This window comes from Gymnoscopelus braueri (assembly GCF_963280865.1).
Source record: "Gymnoscopelus braueri genome assembly, chromosome: 11".
Lineage (NCBI taxonomy): Eukaryota > Metazoa > Chordata > Actinopteri > Myctophiformes > Myctophidae > Gymnoscopelus > Gymnoscopelus braueri.
The window spans coordinates 21,178,311-21,198,926 of NC_137613.1; the positions used below are offsets into that span (position 1 = coordinate 21,178,311).

Consider the following 20,616-nt stretch of genomic DNA (forward strand, 5'->3'; position numbering starts at 1 on the left):
GAACACCAACCTGGTGTTAGCCCTTTCTCTCTTTTTGACCCGTACATCTACATAAACGTTCACATTTCAAATATAAAGTGCTTAACCCATGGCCACGGATGTTGTAATTATGTACGGGTCCCCAAAAATACCCGTACTTCCGTAAAAAAAACATTTTAATCTGATCAGTGGCCATTTTCTCCATATACTTTCAACTACGCGACCCTATCGGTTGGGAGGTGTATTGGACTTTGATACATTATAACTATGAGAAAATGACCGCCGATCGGGTTAAAATGCTTTTTATTGAACAATATGGAAGATACAGATACTTTTGAGGGCCCGTATATAATTACAACATCCGTAACCATAAGGTAAGCACTTTATATTTGAAATCTGCACGTTTATGTAGATGTACCGGCCAAAAAGAGAGAAAGTGCAAACACCAGGTTGAAGTTCATCCATGACGGTCGTGACAGACTAGTCCGTTGCTGCAGTACCATTATGTTAAGAAAGTCTGCTATGAACGTTGGGCTCGCAAAATGAGTTCCAATAATTACAAAAAAAATGACATAGGAAAAGTTGTTAGAAAGACTTAAATGCCGTACTAAGCCATAGAGGTAGTACCGGGTAGTACTAAGCTAATTTCCCCAATCGACTAAATAGTTCATGTGTCCGTCCTAAAAAATAGTACCGTCAGCTACAAACAGGAAGCACATGTCCCATCCACATCACATCTAGCCCTGAAACATGACTGTCATACCATGACAGTCATGGTGCCGAGTCCCCCTGGTCTAAAGTTGTGTTCGATTTTTTCACATTGCCATCTCTCACATAAACATAAACGTTCAGATTTCAAATATAAAGTGCTTACCACCGAGCCACGGATGTTACAAGGCGATGCGGACCGCGATGAGTACCCGTATCTCCCGTATTGTTCAATAAAAAGCATTTTAATCCCATCGCCGGCCATTTTCTTTTTTTGTTATTTTTTGTTTTGTAATGTATCAGAGTGCAATACACCTCCCAACCATTAGTGTCGCATGGTTGAAAGTATAGGAGACAATTTGGAGAAAATGGACGGCGATGGGATTAAAATGCTTTTTATTGAACAATACGGGAGATACGGGTACTCATCGCGGTCCGCATCGCCTTGTAACATCCGTGGCTCGGTGGTAAGCACTTTATATTTGAAATCTGAACGTTTATGTTTATTGTGAGCGATGGCAATCTGAAAAAATCGAACAAAACTTTAGACCAGGGGGGACAGGGCACCATGACGCTTGTATACAAGCGTCATGTGAACCATGGCTACATCACATCATATCTCTGCACATATTTTTTCATTTTAATTTCATTTCACAAGTAAGTCATTAATATTTGCGACGCCATGACCGCAAATTATTCTTTAAAGGTCAACAGGGACCTTTTGTATCCTAACTTTGAAAGTTACAGATTGTCGCTGGACTCAATTCCCACATATACAACGTTCAACTGGATGCTGGTAAGAATCTACAGTAGCTGCAGATGCGTAGCAGTAGCAATGTTATCTTATTACTATGGTAACAGGGAGAACTGGTCACATGCTAGCCTACAACATTGTTTTGGGGGAGAATTGGGCAGATTGGGCACTATTTCTTGGAGATAATTTTTAGCCCCATTTAGAACCCTAGCCCTAGAATGTCTGTGATCTTACATACATTTCAAGTATTCCAAATACACAGTCATAGATAGCTCTCGGCGCCCCACTGTGTAGTGCCGATCTGCGCGGCCATAAAAGTGCTCTAAACTCCCCCACTGAGCCATAGTCGTCTAATAGACCTCCGTCTAAAACTGGGTTATAATTGGTCTAACAGTGAAAGTTTTTTAGCGGTCTAGGCTTAGCCTAGACGTTGATTAGCTGTTTTTTAAGCGTCTATATATAGACGTCTATATTATAGACGTCATTTCAACGTCTATAATATAGACGGTCTATAAATAGACGCTTAAAAAACAGCTAATCAACGTCTCTAGGCTAAGCCTAGACCGCTAAAAAACTTTCACTGTTAGACCAATTATAACCCCGTTTTAGCCTAGCCCAGACGTATTTTAGACGTCTAATAGCCCGAAAAATGCTCAGTGGGCCGTCTGTAGTCCTACTCACCCAATAATTAATTCCTAAGACTTGGAGTCATACACACACACACACACACACACACACACACACACGAGCCAAATGATCAAAGCTCGTCCAACAGCCAGGTGGGTCCGTGAATTTACACATACCTTGTCCAATGTCCACAAAACTTGAGATAGTGTTTGCAGCTTTTGATGACCGAAAAAAAACTTGCGTTCAGTCCCATTTTCTAAATGTGTCTGTGTATGTTCAGACGATGACAGGACAGAGAGAATGCTGTGAGAAGGGGGGCATGTCAAATCTCAGAGTTTTGCCCACCCCCCGAGATGTTTTCCTCAATTGGCTCGCTTGTTTACACAAGACGTTCAACGAATATCAAAACGGGGAAGACATGTCCATTTTCCTTTTCTTTTTTTCCTGTATGTAATAATTTAACGGTTTCCTTTCAAATGGAGCTTTACGCTTCAGATGAGATCTATCACGGCATTTAATTGTACCTTAACATTGCACATAAGACCAGGCCAGGTGCGCCCTCTAGCGACCCTCGTCCAAAAAAAGCAAGTTTGACAACATCTCGCCAATCACGTCGCCTTCATTCAGCACCATGGATAGAGCTTTCACCCCACATTACAAACAGACCTGCCAACCCTTCTGTTCTCACCGGGAGACTCCTGTTATTTGACCCCATCTCCTGGACGTCTCCTGTTCTTCCATTTCTCCTGTTCTTATCCTGTTTTGGGGGATTCCACCCTTTTTGTGTGCCCCCTCACTGATATGCAGCCACGGCCATTCATGTTAATGTCTCTCTCTCTCTCTCTCTCTCTCTCTCTCTCTCTCTCTCTCTCTCTCTCTCTCTCTCTCTCTCTCTCTCTCTCTCTCTCTCTCTCTCTCTCTCCTCTCTCTCTCTCTCTCTCTCTCTCTCTCCTCTCTCTCTCTCTCTCTCTCTCTCTCTCTCTCTCTCTCTGGCACCCCCCCCCCCCCCAAAAAAAAAACTTTGAGAGAATGGGAATGTTACTCTTTTACTGTCGCTTTATGTCCGGATAAACTCCAGTCCAATGCAAATTTAAAGAGATAGTCATTTTTAAGTAATTAGTGGTTATTATTAAATATATCTCTTTTATTGCTACTTTTAACTTTTTAATGGATCCTATGTAAGTAGAGGCTGATAAAAGTGTCACCAAAATCCACCAGAATACTGGAAATTACATCTATGTTAAAAAAAAATAAAAAATTAAACACATGATCTACAGGCTGTAGATCATATGTCACACTAAACATAAATGGTGCTAAATTGGTTCTTTGAATCGTGATTATGTTCTACTAGACTCAGGTTCTGGCCGCTACGCTACCCTCACACCTACGTGGCACCGCCGATCCAACCAATATGTCTGAGTCTGTGCTCAGGAATGTGTCAAAAACAAAAACATCTCCATGAATTCAAGCCTTCATGGAGTGTGTTATTGATAGAAAATAAGTAATTTTTGGTGTGAACTATTATTTTAATTATCTTGTTCAGGGACACTTTAACACATTGCTGAGGCCTGGGATCGAACCTGGGATTTAAGGCTTGCCAGGCAGGTTCTCTAACCATTGAGCTATGGCCACATCATCAGTAAAGATTTTAACGCAGTTCTACCCTGTAACAGTAAAGGGGTTTCAGGGGAAACCAGCAAAATGTTTTTTTACAATGTATTTGATATTACCTTTATATTATTTAATAAATGATGCATTTCATCCTCTATATATTGTCCAGCAACCTTTATGATAAAGGCTAAAAAAGATAATAGACCTGTGGGAGCCAGGTTGCTCAGATGCCGAGATTCCTGTGCTGGGATTCGATCCCATGACCTTGCCCATGATCTTGTGGTCTGAAGTCAAGAGCTCAATAGAGCAGCCTAGAGAGCAGAAGTCACACTTTCTACTCCCACCCTCGCCAGGGTCAATGGTGTGTCTTTTTTTTTCAGGACTTTCAAAAAGCTTTAAGCATTGGTTCTCAAAGTGGGGTCTGGGGACCCCCCTCCTTGGGGGGTTTCCAGGGGGTCCCCAGCAAAATGTTATTATTAAATATGTCTCTTTTATTGCTACTTTAAACTTTTTAATGGATCCTATGTAAGTAAAGCCTGACACTAAAAGTGTCAAACTCCCAAAATCCACCAGAATACTGGAAATCTACTCTGTAAAAAGATTCCTGGGGGGGGGACCCCCAGCCCTGCCCCGGAAAAAAATCTCCTATTATATGACGGTCTGAGGTTGGCAGGTATGGCACACATACAACAACGCCCAAACGCTGTGTATACGCCGTCCATACGACGTCCGAGTCAGACGTGAGTCGACGTCGTTTCAACGTATTTTTTGAAAAATTGCTGTTGACTGAGGTCTGACTCGGACGTCGTATGGACGGCGTATGCACGGCGTATGGGCGTTGTATTGTGTGTGCCCAGTGGGTAAAGAGATATCTGTTGAAAATAAACGTCTTTACTACGTTGATACGTTGTAAATACTGAATACTGGAAATTACATCTACTCTGTTAAAAAAATCCTGGGGGGGGGGGGACCCCCAGCGTGGTCAAGAGCCCCCCTCTCTCTAGGTCGTCCTCAGACGAGCCCTCCATCGTTGCTTCCAGTCATCCCGATTCTCCATACATCTGGCCAGCTCATTGGTGCTATGGGCTCCTGCATCCTTCTTGAGCGTGTCCACATATGTTGGTGTGGGGCGTCCTCTTGACCGGTGCCCATGTGTTGGTTCCCACAGCACCAGTTTGCTGGCTGGCAGCTCTCGGTGCCTTTGGCAGTGTCCTGCTAGTCTCATTCTCCTTACAGCAATCTTCTCGCTCACCCTTGGTATTCCCTCATACAGGATTATGTTGGTAACATGCGCACTCTTGCTGATGTTAAGCACTGCACGCAGCATCCTGGTGTAGCACCCGTCCAGGGACTTCTCAAGGGCTGGTTTCAGGGTCCAGCATTCACTGCCTGGGAAAAAATCTCCTGGCAGGTATGCATTACAAAACGTAGTTCTTGAAATGAAAACACAACGAAAGAATATATTGACTTAAACTTATTAAAGATAGAATTTATTTAAAAGATACAAAAAAAAAATTCTTTGACAGATTTTAAACTGACACTATTGCACAAAAAGAGGTAGTAGGCCTATGAATATGCTATGTCAGAAATTATTTAGCCCACCTGCAATCTATCTATACATTCCAGGAATCTGTATGTCTGTCTGTCTGTCCTATCTCGAGAACTGTTCATCCAATCGACTTCACACTTGGTGGGTGAATTGCTGAGGAAGCAATTCACCAACAACCACCCATGGTGGTTGTGGTGGTACCAGTGACAGGGCTTGTAGACGTGGTGGTCGTTGTCTGAGTGGAGTTGTTGTCGATGGTGTTGTTGGGAGGGTTGGGAGTGGTGGCAGGGGCCAGAGTGGTCGGGAGAGCTTTGACGCTGAAGGCTCGCGACTGAGCACCCCACTCTTTCAGAGTAAAAGCCATGGTCAGATTTTCACCTACAGGGAAGGGAAACAGTTATCTTAGGAAAAAAGGACTATGCTAGGAATAACAGTAAGGTATATTACTACTTAAGACTCTCTAATTTCCCTTTGTCTTGTGGGAAAATAATAAACTAATAATCTATCATATTAATCACTTGAACCCCAGCGTCCATATTCTTGGGGGAATATTAGCCAAAAATAGCAGATCTACAAGCTCACAATGTAACAGTTGTAACTCAAGTCCAGGTACAGGGATTTAAATGGTTAATCTGATAATGTAATTCACTGAATTAGTTTCTTACACATGACTGTGGCTTAGGTGCCAACACACTAAGATTACTGCCTGGTGCCAAATAAGGGGTTTTGTGGCTGCATTATATTTTCAAATTATTCATTTTATTGATCAGATTCCTTAATTTGTAAATGCATTTTTACACCTCAACACGTAGCAGGTGATTTTTATCTAGTGTTCTTCCAGGCGACTTCCAGGTGATACACAGGTGAAACACCTACCACTGTTGAGGATGGCCAAATCGGTGAAGTTGGCCCAGCAGTCACTGAAGAGGATGGTGGTGTTTCCAGTTAGTCCGTTGACAGGGTTTCCACTGGAGTCTTTCAGAGACGCTGTGGCCATGAGGGAGGTGACTCCCACAGAAACACATTTACCCTGCAGGCAGAGACCATAGCCATATTTTATATTTGTTTAAAAAATATTACATCTTACAGAGGCTTTCATTCAAATTGCCTGGCAGAATTAAACCCCTATTCATATAGTGAATATAGATCTAACCTTTAAGATACATATACATATATTGTGTACAGTATATGTACAGTATAAGTATCACATTAAACCGTAACTGTCAGTGAAGTCAACTACTACTAAACTACTAATATTTATCAGAAGCAACTTACAATGGCTTCATTACTGAAGTTTAACCTATTTACCTGCCTTGACAACAAAACAGGTTTTACATGATTGCGACTGTACATAATGTACGACTGTAGGACAATGCAGAATTTGATACACTGGAGTAAAGTCAATATGTATATTATATCTGCATTTAGTGCAGGCCTTACCTCCTCATCCACAGCCATGAGGCTGGGCTGCTGGTACAGAGGACCAACGTATTGCTCTGCAATGGGCTCCATTATGACCAGTAGGTCAGACACACTGGACACAAAGCTCACTGTAGGCTCTTCCCTTGTCACCTCCTCAGTGGCCACCTAAGCAGAGTAGAAGCAAGAAAAGAAATGTCATGACCAATGCCTGCTGTATGAGCAGAGCATTCGTTAGTGTAGGGTAGGACTAGCCTAATTAATAGCCTACAGTTCCTGTAAGCCAATGCCCAAAATGTCATGTAAATTGATAGTTGAATGAGACATGAATGTTGAATAAACTGGACTAGGGTCCATGTGGTTAATTCATAATATTTTCAAAAGCCACAGTGAAGGGGTTTACCCTACAACTGAGTCTTGAGATAGAGCTCACCTCATTCCAGGTAGGGTCAGATGATGGGGGAGGAGGTGCAACGACTCCCATGGAGGACACGTTTAAGCCGGTGGCCTGAGTCAGGTTGCCAGAAACTGCTGCCTGTCCAAGGTCATTGGCAATGTTCTTCAAAAGAGCAAAGTCCTCCTCATCTGGAAAATAGGAAACAATAGGATATAGAGTGATACTGTAGTAATGGAGCTACTGTAGCAGGTCCATATTTCCTGTATGCTGTAAAGGGCCAAACACATTAGTTGACAAATTCGGCATCGGTCGGACTCTACACATTAGAAGTGTCTCTACTAACCATTAGTGGTGTTGGTGGTCTGCTGTACAGGGGGCTTCTTAATCTCCACCTCCACTGTCAGTCCACTGGACCTCTTCCTCCGGCGCTTTCCGCTGTCCTCGCGGATAATGTTGGTGATGCGAATCATGTTGGACGGGACCTTGAGGAACAATGCCAGGTTCTGGACCAGGTTGTCCCCGAAGAACTCATCCTCAGTCATGGCCGGCAGCTGGAAGGAGATGAAGAGAACCGGGGAGGTTCGGATTTCCACGGGTTCGGAGCCTCTCAACAGAACCTTCATCATCTTGAAGTCCTGGTCGAAGTAATTTGTCCCCACGGTGGCGTTCAGGTGAGGGACGTATTGTCCTGGGGGTGTGCCAAGACAGATGGGTGTTAAGTATTTGTATCAGTTGAGGAAAAAGAAATGTGCTCAAAGATTAAATAGAGATTACATGTTTTTTTGTTTTTTGTGCACATACAATGTTTTTAATTTCATGTCATGATAAGATCGGTCTGTGTGAGATGAAGAAACCACAGCGAAACCAAACCAAAGATGCCAAATAGAGACACACGTATGATAGATAAGCAACATACTGTATATCAGCAAAACTGGGATTAGGTTGTAAATGTACCCAAAATAACGATAGCTGTGCTTTTATACAGCAGTTCTACTACAAAGTATTTATCAAGTAATGGGATACAACAGTTTATGATTTGTTGATTATTTCTTTAATTTGGCTCCGCCAACATATATAGAGCCTTCAGAACTCTATCAATAAAAATGTTGCTAAGAAACATAAGTGAATTAATAACAGGCTAATGTTACAGTAGCAAAGTGACAAAAATGCCTGTGCTGTTATACCGTATAATCAGAACTCATGGAATGCCTCTTGTCCAATCAAATTACTCAATCAGAACTAACCATGAACCAATACATTTATAACATCAGTGTAGAATGCGTTCTACCTGGAGACATTGGCTCTTTCAGTGTATAGTCAGTGTTGTCAGGGTTCCATTCAGCATTAGTTGGAGCGACCAACGCGTTGTCAACGTACACATCCAACCGCTGGGGCTTGGAGTAGAAAATCGAAACCAAGACACTCTGTATGAACGAGAGCAAAAGTTTAAGTTAGATGAAATGTTTAAAACACACACAAATGCAAAGCAAACGATGTGAACTATATGTTGCTTCTCTGCTCAAAAGAACAATTTAGGAGTTTCATTATATCTGGCCTTTATGGGCACAGAATGTGTCATTTTCACTATGACCTGACCACATTCAAAATGTTAAAAGAAGATTCTCTTAGAAGGTTCAGGCTTTTCCTTTGGCACCGGTACTCGTTCAGGGCAGAGCAATGCAATATACACGCATACTGTACCTCAGAAGGTTTGGCATTGACCATCATGAGGCGTAGCTTCTGAGGTGTGACGCTGCTGAAGTAGACATCGTAGGAGCGTCCGGTGGCCACGATGCTGTGGAACAGAGACAGTCTCTTCTGACAGGTGTAGCCTGCGCACCAGCCATGGTCCTGAGGGCCTGTGAACCAACAGTGATGAGTTTTGTTACTTTCTTTGGAGGTTTGTCAGGAACACTGTCTATATACAGCTACAGGAATGTGAAATAATGTTACTGATTTAACGACTTTAAACCTGGCATCCCTATTTTGGGGCATGTTGTTAAAGGCTAAAGGTTTTAATCATTTGAAAAAATAAAATAAAATAAATGCATGTACAAAATATGTCCAACAATTGTAAAAAAAAATCTCACAATTTGTCATGTAGGGAAGTATATAGGGTTTAAGTGGTTAATTTAATAAAATTGTGTGTGTGTTATGTGCATGTGTGCATATGAATGTGTGGTTGGACTTTGAAGTTGAACCAACTATTCTCACCATTAATCAGATCCACATAGCCATCTCCCAGTACAGCCACAGGAGACAGGCGTCTGGTCTCTGTGTCTGCATCCAGACTCTCAATCGCCAGCATCCTGTAGTTCAGTCCAAAGCACTTGTAGCTCTGCCAGGGGTACACATATGTGCAATTGTCCCTGATCACACCTGAAGATGAAGATTAAACAGGGGTCATAATAATAATAATACATCAGACTTATCTGAATCATATCTAAATACTTATCTGAATACTTAAAGACACTATACAAAACAAAACAAATAACTTTATTAAAGCTTTAAAAAAAAATCAGAATAGGGGTTACATGCATCTGTTGATGCCTATGTCCTAACATTGTTCAATCCCACTATCATTTACTGTACGTAACACAAAGTAACACAAATTTGTACTGTTCCAAACTCCACATAAATAAAAAAGACTCTTATAAGTAACCCTGGAGCGCTATGAGTGAGATACTAGGAGTGAGTTGCACTGGACTTTTTGTGTACGTATGAGACTTTTTGAAAGACAGACAACACATCTGTACATACAACAAGTGTTGTAGCTGACGCATGTCTCTGCATCAGACACATCAATTTCCCATGTCTTGCGGGTATTGGGCAGTGCCGGTTTTCTGATGGGTAAGGAAGCTGACTCTTCTTATCTAATGCATACTGTATGTGTGACCATCACCATGCCCTAATATTACTGTAACAATTGAGTGTCTGATTGCGTTTATTGAAATAAAGTAAAGAGAGTGTAAAATCCTGAGCGTTCATTTAAATCAGACTTGTAAGGTTGGCTACCTTTGTTTGGAGCGATCTGATCCACAGGGATACGGCTGCCATTGGGGAAGGTGAGCATGACTTTGGGGATGCGGAAGTCACCCAACCCTCGTCTGGGATCCCCACCCCACTCATACTCTGACTGGGGAATCACAGCACCCACTGCACCCAGGAAGGACCCGTCCAAATCCTTCAGCATCGTCTTCTTCTTAGCATCACAGTCCATGTCCACACAGTCAGAGGGGTTGGCTTTCCTGAGGGAAATAATGCAAATATTAATTTCTATTCTACTGTGCGTACCGTAAGTACACACAGTACTCGGGTAAAGAAAACAAAAAATACAACTTCGGTTGTATTAGCTTAACAGCTAAGGGACATCTTCAGACATACTATTGTCCTTTGGGCACCAGTCTAGTATTAGGCAGATATTAGCCAATTTTAATATAGGATTGCTTGGTTAAGTCCCACTTATCTTTATCTACTGCATAAAGTTTCAAAGTCAAAGTGTGAAAACCTCAAAGAGAACACTAATCTAACAACTGGGTGTAGCTCTGTGGAGCTTGCTTCATGTGTCCAAGGTTATGGGATCAAATCCTGCTCTCACTAAGAGGAAGTCTAATTTTGAGAGCCAAGTAAAGTTTTACAATGTGCTTTACATTGAAAATGTTCCTGACACTGATCTTGAACCCAAAACTTTGTGCTTACAAATGTAACTAAACCACATGGTTTATAAAAAATGAAGCATTAGGATGTTCTCCATCCATGACTCTGCATTTAGATACATATTTAATACATCTTAGTTATATATAATTTGCAGACACAAGACCACACAGACATACTTGACATCAGGCCTGTGGATGTAGACCTGGGCTCCCTCTGTGCTGTCAACCATCTTCATGCCACTGACATGCACTGGGTGCTGCAGATCTTCATTGCCAGGGTTGGTCATGAACATCACGCTGGTGTCGCTGGAGCAGATGTTCCGGAAACCAACAAACGTGGTGTCTGGTCAGGGACAACATGGAAATGGAGGTTATTTATTCAAATTTGTCCCACAGCAGGCAGCATGGTAATTTTATTGTTTAGAGGTTTTTTTGGCTGTCTTAATTGTAGCCTACTAATGGCTATATACCTTAAATTGATCTAATCAAACACAGGCAGCACTCACCGATGACTCTCATCAGCCCTTTGATGGTATTGTACGACGTGAGTCCGGTATAGCTCATTTCGGGACCGTTGTTATGTCCAGATTCAAATGTAGGCCAACAGATCCCAGATGTACCACCTGTACAAAGAGGAGAGTTGAAGTTGATTGGTGCAACTTTGACACTGACGTTTTCAAGCATAATATACAGTGTATACACACACACACACACCCACACACACACACACACACAGTATACAGTATGTATGTATAAACAATATATACACATACATACATGTTTACATATGTATCAAAGTGTGTACCTTCGGTAGGCCTAGGACCACGGTGTTCTGCACTTTGTTGCATATTCCAATCGGACATCGGCATAGTGTCTGAACAGTTGAAGTTGGGGCTGCTGCCTACTATCAGTGCATTCTGGGGAAAGAGGGGTTACCATTACATGAAACAGTTTAATCATACGTATATTTAAAGTACTTGACATAGCACTTACCCTCGCCTTGACGACCTTGCAGGCTTATGCAAGGGTTAAAACGCAATTTAGATAGCATGTTATTTAGACAGATGCCAGGTTCATTTGTTGAACTGGCATCCTATAGTTTGTATGTTTCAATGTACAGATTATTTATGATTCAGGGTCGGCAATGCCCCTCCCGACTATCGGCAAGTTTAACAAGATACATGTTTAACATCTGCTTCTGCTTGTAATCGCAGCACGTCAAGGTGCTGCATTTTTCTGGTAAACCCAATAATTGTAATTAGAACTTGTAGTGTGTGATGCCCCATAATCTTTTTAAATCGTGTGTGCATGTTTAAGATAATCTTATAAGATTGTGTGATTTAAAAAAAAAATCAGATTTTAAAACGCCTGTAGTCTGAGCCCAGATTAAGGCTGAAATAAATGAATTAGCTGTCTCACCTGGACTTCAACAGTCTTGTCGGCGTACAAATGGGCAAGTGAAGGAGGGCCATAGACGTATGACATGATGCCCATGCCGTTGTCCACCAGGGTAACATTGGCAACAATTATTTCCATACTTGTCTGCAATCAAAGATAATGGAATAAGAATACAAGTAAGACTGGCACAATGATCCTTTCTATTGTCTTCCATATAATCTACAGTATCTAACCATTGTAACCTCAACACCCACGGATAACAATGTTTCATCCTTAAACACCCAGATACCCCATTCTCAAACGTATCGCCATATAATGTGCCTCACTAATGCTCACTATAAGACATATCATTTCTGTCTACTTGTTCTGTGTCTCAGAGGTGGGCTGTGGATAGCTTGAAAATATACCTGCCAATTACGTCAGTGGCAGAGATTTCAAGCTAATGGAAAATTACGTTATTTCTCTTTCTGGAATGCTGTATGCTTAAAATAGTAAACACAGTTGTTGCATCAATTAAAAAAGAATCTAGTATAAAATTCCCACTGATGATATCATCAGAGGGTAATTTTTTTAGCTCTCAACAGCCCTTTTCTGAGACACAGAGCGAATAGACAATGGTACCGTCCAATAGTGAGCGTTAGCAAGGATCTATTCTACATGTATGGAGATAAAGGTAAACAGGTGAACTTTTCCTTTAATGTAATTCCTTGACTCCACTTCTTGGCAGCCTAATAATCCCTGACATTTTGATATGCCCCATGGGGGTCTTAGAGCCTAGGGTGGGAAACACGCCTCTTGATACTGTCCAAAATGTATGCTTTTAGCCAAACAGTTTGATCACAAAGCACTTTGGAGAGCAAAAAAGGACATTAACACAGAGAGGGACACAAGAGTACAACATTTAAAAAACTCAACCGTTTTCATACTTGGAAATAGATGCCAAAGTCAAAGCTCCTCCAGATATTGAAGCCTTGGATAAGACTGCAGCTAGGGAGGCCGTCTTTGTTCATGAACACACCGTAGAGACCGCCATGGGCTTCGTTCTGATGCCACCTCTCAGTGTCGCTCTGAACACCTGGCAATGTACAAATCATGTGAAAGAGCTCCTTCTACCACTATCTGTTTTCTAAGCTCTCCTCATTACTGCTTGAATAAGTACAATGCACTATGATACTTTACAATGTAGCGAGACTTTGAGTGATACTGTATGCTTAATTTATTGGGATGCGTTGGGAGCATGTAGATCGGCTATTCTCGGTTAGCAACACCAACACCAAGTATAAATCAGGCTCAATGTTTGCAAGGGCGTTCAAGAAAACAACGTCATACACAACACAACAGACAGCATATTGACAAATTATTTATTGGCTGGATTTGAACAAATTACCTGGGCACGGTTCACCATCAATGCGATATCCAACTCTCTCATAGCCAGCCACAATGTTCCCCTGCAACACCACGTTTGTCCCCTCATTGACCTGAAAATAAAGTGTTTGATGGATGTTTTTCTATAAATCATCTTACAGTAATTGAGTGGTTACATTTCCAGATGGGAATTGAAGGCCTGTCCCTGTATTAGAATTTAACAGGGTCAAGAATTACAAGCAGGCAAAACAACAATGAATTAAGATCTACTGGCAGTGTACACATTTACTACTTTTTCATATTGCAGTGTGCTCTTCATGTTACTGTGAGTAAGAATCTTAATGGAATGGGTGAGTGGGTGTTTAACGTCGTCAAGCGTACAAAATGTACGCCGATGACGTGAAATGCCACATTTCCTGGGGGAAATACATAGAAGACATAGGGTGTTTTTGCTACAATATATAATTGATCTTCTCACATCAGAACAATGGGATTTAGGTTTAAAAAAATCCTTTTAATATAAACTGTCTGGTTAAATAAAGTTAAAAAGAACAAAAAAGTAGACAGACCTCAATGGCAGCATTCCATTCAAAATTGAATGTCTCTTCTCTGTCCTGATAGGATCCTGTCCACAAACTTAGGGTCACCAGGTTCCTCCGCACTCTTATGTTGTTGCCCCACACTCTGATACCTGTAATTGACACAATGTAACACGTTCCTTGTTGAGTGCTACTGATCTAACATTATCACAGCCCGACCTAATCCCACCTCACCCACCATCAAAGTATGACATGACATAACATGTTTTAAGATAATAGCATACAACATTTATCAAAACAATGCTTTTTAGTAGCACAATTTCTTTATTTTTGTAATAAAGAAAGCACAGAAGGTGCCCACTTATAGAACATTTAAATCATTGCATAGGTGTATTTACACATTACATTAAGGGAATAAAAAGCTCTGCTGTGTTCGTGCCATGTTCTACCTATTGAACTGTATAGAAATACCTTTATGATTTCCTCTACATGACAATACATAAAGGAAAAAGTACATTCCACAAATAAGCACCATCTTACCTTCTCCGACGGTGTGGTGGATGACATTGTCATCAACATCCATTGTGTTTGTCCCAAAGACTCCAATTGCAGGAGAGAAGCCATTGTGGAAAGCACAGCCCTGAACGTATGAGTCGTCCTGTGCAACCTTTCAAAGAAGAAAGAAGAAGAAGAAAAACGTGACCTTATTTTAGCATACACAAAAAATGTCAAGAGCTTGTTTTTTTGTGGTCCTTACAAGTGCAAAGGTGTACACTGAGTGCCATGTGTTTTGGGGCGGGGGTAGCGAGGACATACAGAACAATATAATCCATAATAAACAATTTTAACATACTAAACAAATGAAATAGCATGAGATGCGAGAGTGCAGACTAGCACAGAGGACTCCTGAATCACTTATCTTGCCAAAATAGCAAAGAACAACTGTAAAAACAGTTTGTTCTATAAAAATAATCCACAATATGCTCCATCATTTTCACATGGTTTTCCTTCGCTTTAGAATTGGTATATTAATGTGAATGTGTGGTCCTACAGTACCTCTTCCAGGTTAAGGAAGGCCACAGAGTAGCGAGGGTCAGTGTAGTCATTCCATCCCAGCTGACCAGTGCGGTAGAACTCCACGTTCCTTAGCTGGGCTTTGCCTTTATGGACAACAAAGGTGGAACAATACATTAAACATCATTGAGAACATATCATATCAAAATATATTTTCAAGTCATGACATATATCATAGCATGTCATGTCATTATATCAATATCATATTATGTTACTGTATGTCATGTCATAGCCATTTATGTCATATGTCATATGTTTTGTCATGCTGTCATAAATCATATCATATCATCAAATTCTGCATTTAAAAATGGTGTACCTTTGTAGTCGATTCCAGCCCATGAGTAGGTACCAACCACCACCCTGGCTCCAAACGATTCCTCAAACATGGCTGGGTAGTCTTGACCAATGATCTTAATGTTCCTGGTCAGGAGGCCAACATCCGCTGCAAGGGTGTAGGTCATTGGAGTACCTGAGACGCTGTGGGTCTCTCCTACAGAGAGAAAAAAGAAAGCAAGAGAGAGATAAGAGTCAATAACATCCATAAATCTAGGAATCTGTGTGCGTGCGTGCGTGCGTGCGTGCGTGCGTGCGTGCGTGCGTGCGTGCGTGCGTGCGTGCGTGCGTGCGTGCGTGCGTGCGTGCGTGCGTCAATTGCACATCTCCATTGAGCATTGGCATAAGCAGGGACTTACAAAGCTGATTTTTAAATGTTCCCAAATATAAGCTGTTTATTACTAGCATTTTTGGTGTCTGCTTGTTCAGTAGTTAGGCCACAAAACCAGGACTCAGGAGAGAACATATTTGAAAGCTTATTGCCACTGAGATGAGGGAACGATTCAGTATTAGCTCTGGGAAATTTAAGCTATTTACAGTATTTGTGCATTTTTGCCAAATCTGCACAAACTGTATAGTTGTGGCACGAGCATCCCCGGGTATGGACTTGTCTAGTGTATATAGAGTTGTATTAATTCACAGTATTTAGTCACAGGAAGCCAAGCTGTTGCTACAGGTATCTACTTGGTGTCTTAACTGGAATGTTGTAGTGCATGCATGGTCAAATCTATTTTAACCACATGAACCGCAACCGTCTCTATTCTGGGCATGTCATAACAGGTGAACATTTGTCAAAAATAGCAGATCTACAGGCAGTTCTGAGCTTGTAGATCGGCTATTTTTCAGAAAAGGAGCTTTGGTGTAGAGAGAAAAAAGGAAGGGACCAAGTATAGACCTCTGGAGGACAACACCGTATATAGGGTTAAGGGTTAAGTGGTTAAACTAACCAACGTGGGTGTGTGACAGAGACTGGTTGAGGGTGAGAGTGCGGGCGTCTGATGACACAGCAGTGATCTGACGTGTCTCCGTCTCCAGTGGATTATAACCAGTGGTGGAAATGACAATGTCATCTCCAACCTGCATGCAAAAACACAGGAATGAATTAATAGAAAGCATGACAAAATGTAGTATGACTATTATTCATAATATACTGTATAATTATTATTTTATGTCTATGATTTGTCTTCTATGGTCCCTTTGCACGGAATGTGAGCTCTTGTCCCTATGACATCACATGCATCACAAGAACTACAATGAACTAAAGATGTAGCAAGGATAATTAATACATGTAAGGAAATTGATGTTTCTGTACAAAGGTCATGAAGACACAATACATTTATTGTGCTTGGCAATTACAACGATGTGATGGATGAACGAAGAACAGCGAGAGAAAGATGTAACCTTCACCTAAGACTGTATCTTAAATTAAATGATAATATGTGTGCATCTACAATGTACTGAGGTGACTGTATGAAATCAGGCAGACCTGCCAGTCCACAGGCTGAGCCAGGGTGAGTGTGTTGGTGCCGGCAGATGCAGTGCTGGACAGCTTGGTGTGGTACACATTGTGAGGGATTCCATACAGCTCCAGTGTACCAAACACACCTGTGGTAGAACAGATATTGGGTCAGTTATACAATAACTTAATGTCACCATGTTGACACTGAGCTAGCATGAATGGAAGATCTTTTACATGAAAAGGTTCAAAACCCATGATGACGTTGTGCTTGTGTTGCATGCATTAACCCATTTAGACCTGAGGCCGACAGTTTTCTGAAAAACTATTGTTGCTATATCAGTGGTTATCAAACTTTTTCATGTCAAGGACCACCCAAAATGATATGTATTTGGCCACGGACCCCCATCTCACAATATTTTGTTCCAGGAACCCCCAGAAGCAAAGATTTGAGTTACAAATGTTTGCTTTAAAAATAAATATATTCAAAGATTTGAAAAAGTTTTCATGATTTAAAAAAAATAGCAGATCTACAAGCTCGTAGCGCTGCACCGACTGCCGCACTACGAGCTTGTAGGTCTGCTATTTTTTAATAGCCAAAGAAATCTTAAAATGTCACAGATGCGTTACCGGATTGAATGGGTTAACTGATTGACCAACCATTGTCCGACATCACATGATGTTGTTCTTACCCAGAACCTTGGATCCTTGGTTGGGGCCGTTGGGCAGAGGCCAGTCAGGGGTGTGGTGGTTCCCTCTGAGCTTGATGTGAAGCTGTCCTCTGAACGGCGCGTCGTCCCACCCTGCAATCATCCTGCCTCCCTGAAGCAACAGGAGACGGACAGATTTCAGTGTGACGTTACGTAATGTCAAAGGAAACATGACTATACCATCATCAGAGCAAATAAAGCCCAAAGCAGTTTTATTGTATCATATTATTTTGTACTGTATTATATATTGCATTTATTCCATCTCATCTTGTGATGTACTGTATGTCATTACATAATATCATATAAAATGGTAAATGCTGGAAACCTGGAACATCCCTATTCCAAGACAGCCGCTCTACCTCCTGAACCACTGCCACACCCACATCATATAATATATGTTTAATATAATATATCAGATTGGAATCAGATCATGTCAGGGTTGTTCTTGAAAACAGACCTGGATAGAGATGTACGTAGCGTCCAGGACCACTGTCCGGTACTGGGAAGTGGACCGTTTCCTTCTGCTGGAGCTGGAGGTGTCATTCATGGTGTCTGGAATCTCCAGAACGCCAATGACCGTCAGCTTGTTGAGGGGAGGAGTGTGGCCGTCCAGGACAACCCACTTCCCTGTGGTTGGAAAAGGGTTGAATTATCACAGGATTAAACCCCATGCAGGAGCAAATGACAATGCAATTGAAAACAAAACATTACATATCATAAGAAGAAGAGGAACCCCCTGGTCATCAATAAATATCTTACCGTATTATCAAGCAGCTAGCTAATATGAACCATACAGAGCATGAGAGGTCATTATGAGTTAAAGAAAAAAAACACTCAGCTAATTAATTAACAGCGAGCTCTCATCTTGAGTCCAGGTATAGCTGTTTGTACTGTTGAGATCATTACCTGGTGGAACGACCACGTCAGCGCCCTCTGCTGGTGCAGTGAAGTTATTCTCAGCAGAGCCTTGCCAGAAAGAAGCATTGGACCAAAGACTGAAAAGTGGAAACACAAGGGAGTCAAATAATGAATAGCTGAAATGACATGATATCATCGCTGTGTCTGGCAGAAACCGTCTGTGGGTATTATAAATATTTAATCACTGAAAACGATTAACAAGAGTGGCCATTTCACAAAGTATAAATGAGCCTTAAGGACATAGCAGTCGTGTCCAAATCGGTGGAGAATGCGTGCAGACATACATGAAGTCGTCTGGTCGTCGGGTGGGAACGGGGGGCAAGGTAGCCGGAGGAGGAGGAGGCGGTTTGATACAGTCGGGGTAGAAGCAGCGGTACACCTGGAAGTTCACCGCCACGTCCGCCATGGAGCGGTCAACACTGGCACGACGACGTCTGCGCGCACTTGTCTTACCAGACACTAAAGAAGAAGGACAAGGCAAGGTCAATGAAGATGCTGATACATGGAGACGACTTCAGCTTGATTTGTACTTCATTGTGGGCCGGTGTTGTCTGCTGAAAATGGCACATTTACAAGCTCACGATTCGTCGCCACGTGTTGTGAGCATCTAGATATGCTATTTTCAGTGCATGACACCTTCATACAACGGAGTGTAGGTTACCTTTGTGAGATGTGATGTCAAATGCACTATAATATTTAACTAAATGAGCCGAAGGTGCTGCCTGTTTTCTCTTTGCATAGCAGTACAGTACGTTGATTAAAGAGCTTATTTGCCAAAAGTGAAACATCTTTCATGTTACATGGTACAGTATGTGAGTGACTAACCGAGGTAGGAGAGGTCATTTGTGTTGTCATTGAAGTACCAGTCTCCGTTGCGGTTGTTGCTGTATGTTAGAGGCTCTGTGGAGCCGTTCCTCACATCCACTATACGGAACTTGTCTGGACTCTGGGTGAAGTTGTGGTTTATGATCACATACTGATCTTGCTGTAAGGGACAAGGCATATGCAAAAGAAAAATCAACTTCGATTAGGGTTTGAAAAGGGGTTGAAAAACGGGTTCGTAAGTATAGATTATTATATGAATAATATACTGTAGGCCTATGACGAATGTCAAGGAGATCATTTGTTTATCAAATATCCATAGCCTTATTTAGTCACAAAATACACAAACAATAAATAAAATTAAAAATAATAAAAAAAGTAAAATCAAAAGACAAATGCATGTATGGAAAGAATCGTACCTTAAAACCATAGAACTTTGCACTGTATGTGATGTTTATCACTTGGTCCACCTCATCAAAGTGCCAGTTATATGTCTGGCGAGAGGGCAGCATCACCATCCACCCTTTTTTGTGAGTCATCCGTTTCTTCATATATTTAGCCACACTGGTTCCTGCAATAGACAGATTTAAATTCAAACGAGGCCTTTAACATGTCTGTCTGTCTGTCTATCTGCCTGTCTGTGTTTTTCTATAGATAATGTATGGACTTTGTACCATGGGAGTTTGTCAGAATGATGTCCTTGGCTCGCAGTGAGGATGGTGATGGGTTGTTGAGTGATAGGCGGTGGAAGTTAACTGTCTCATCACACACAAAGCCAGGGTAACCCAAAGTCCACTCAGCACTCTCAGTACAGTGAGCTGGGTCTAGTAGCTGGCTCTTTGGCACCACCTTGTGGTTGATGTTTCCTATTGGAAAGGGGAATGAAATGATGTGACATATGAGCATAACAGTAAGCTGCATTGTGTGATACACGGAGGGGCCCCTACCAAAAGACCTGACCCTTGCTGGTTCATTTGCACACTTTCAGATTTAAATGAACATTCTGTATTTTACTGTACAGGCTGTATCAGTTTTGTCATCATGTTACATGAAGACAAAGGTGGTTTAAATGTATCTTGCGATCTAAAGTTATTACTTTTTGCAAGGGTACAGATTTTTAATGGCCTTTCAGCCAAAGTGCCATTAGAAGTCATTATAATATATATATATATTTTTTAACATTATTATTATCTCATTATAACTACATTATTAACGCTATAATGTTAAAAAGGCACTGCATATTATCTATCTGCTGCTGAAATGAAGTATTCTCCATAGAATTCCATGCAGCGTTTGTTGGC

The 20,616-nt window shown here is 41.5% G+C and overlaps 1 protein-coding gene across 1 annotated transcript in view; it reads right to left on the bottom strand.

Moving 5' to 3' along the window:
- Window positions 1-5,222: 5,222 nt before the first annotated feature.
- Window positions 5,223-20,616, bottom strand: part of LOC308095176 (fibrocystin-L-like) — a 50,052-nt gene continuing 34,658 nt past the window's right edge. Inside the window, exons 49-76 of the mRNA XM_080442134.1 lie at window positions 19,990-20,181; window positions 19,735-19,886; window positions 19,319-19,478; window positions 18,778-18,952; window positions 18,482-18,570; window positions 18,033-18,202; window positions 17,558-17,687; window positions 16,896-17,014; window positions 16,357-16,486; window positions 15,393-15,566; window positions 15,059-15,162; window positions 14,543-14,669; window positions 14,033-14,154; window positions 13,486-13,576; window positions 13,025-13,173; window positions 12,120-12,242; window positions 11,506-11,617; window positions 11,207-11,323; window positions 10,878-11,043; window positions 10,060-10,292; window positions 9,259-9,423; window positions 8,746-8,903; window positions 8,333-8,468; window positions 7,388-7,732; window positions 7,081-7,232; window positions 6,669-6,815; window positions 6,105-6,258; window positions 5,223-5,606 (exon numbers count right to left, since the gene is read on the bottom strand). Of these exons, the coding sequence (XP_080298260.1) occupies window positions 5,395-5,606; window positions 6,105-6,258; window positions 6,669-6,815; window positions 7,081-7,232; window positions 7,388-7,732; window positions 8,333-8,468; window positions 8,746-8,903; window positions 9,259-9,423; window positions 10,060-10,292; window positions 10,878-11,043; window positions 11,207-11,323; window positions 11,506-11,617; window positions 12,120-12,242; window positions 13,025-13,173; window positions 13,486-13,576; window positions 14,033-14,154; window positions 14,543-14,669; window positions 15,059-15,162; window positions 15,393-15,566; window positions 16,357-16,486; window positions 16,896-17,014; window positions 17,558-17,687; window positions 18,033-18,202; window positions 18,482-18,570; window positions 18,778-18,952; window positions 19,319-19,478; window positions 19,735-19,886; window positions 19,990-20,181 (4,304 nt within the window). The 3' untranslated portion in view covers window positions 5,223-5,394. The remainder of the gene's footprint in view (window positions 5,607-6,104; window positions 6,259-6,668; window positions 6,816-7,080; window positions 7,233-7,387; window positions 7,733-8,332; window positions 8,469-8,745; window positions 8,904-9,258; window positions 9,424-10,059; window positions 10,293-10,877; window positions 11,044-11,206; window positions 11,324-11,505; window positions 11,618-12,119; window positions 12,243-13,024; window positions 13,174-13,485; window positions 13,577-14,032; window positions 14,155-14,542; window positions 14,670-15,058; window positions 15,163-15,392; window positions 15,567-16,356; window positions 16,487-16,895; window positions 17,015-17,557; window positions 17,688-18,032; window positions 18,203-18,481; window positions 18,571-18,777; window positions 18,953-19,318; window positions 19,479-19,734; window positions 19,887-19,989; window positions 20,182-20,616) is intronic.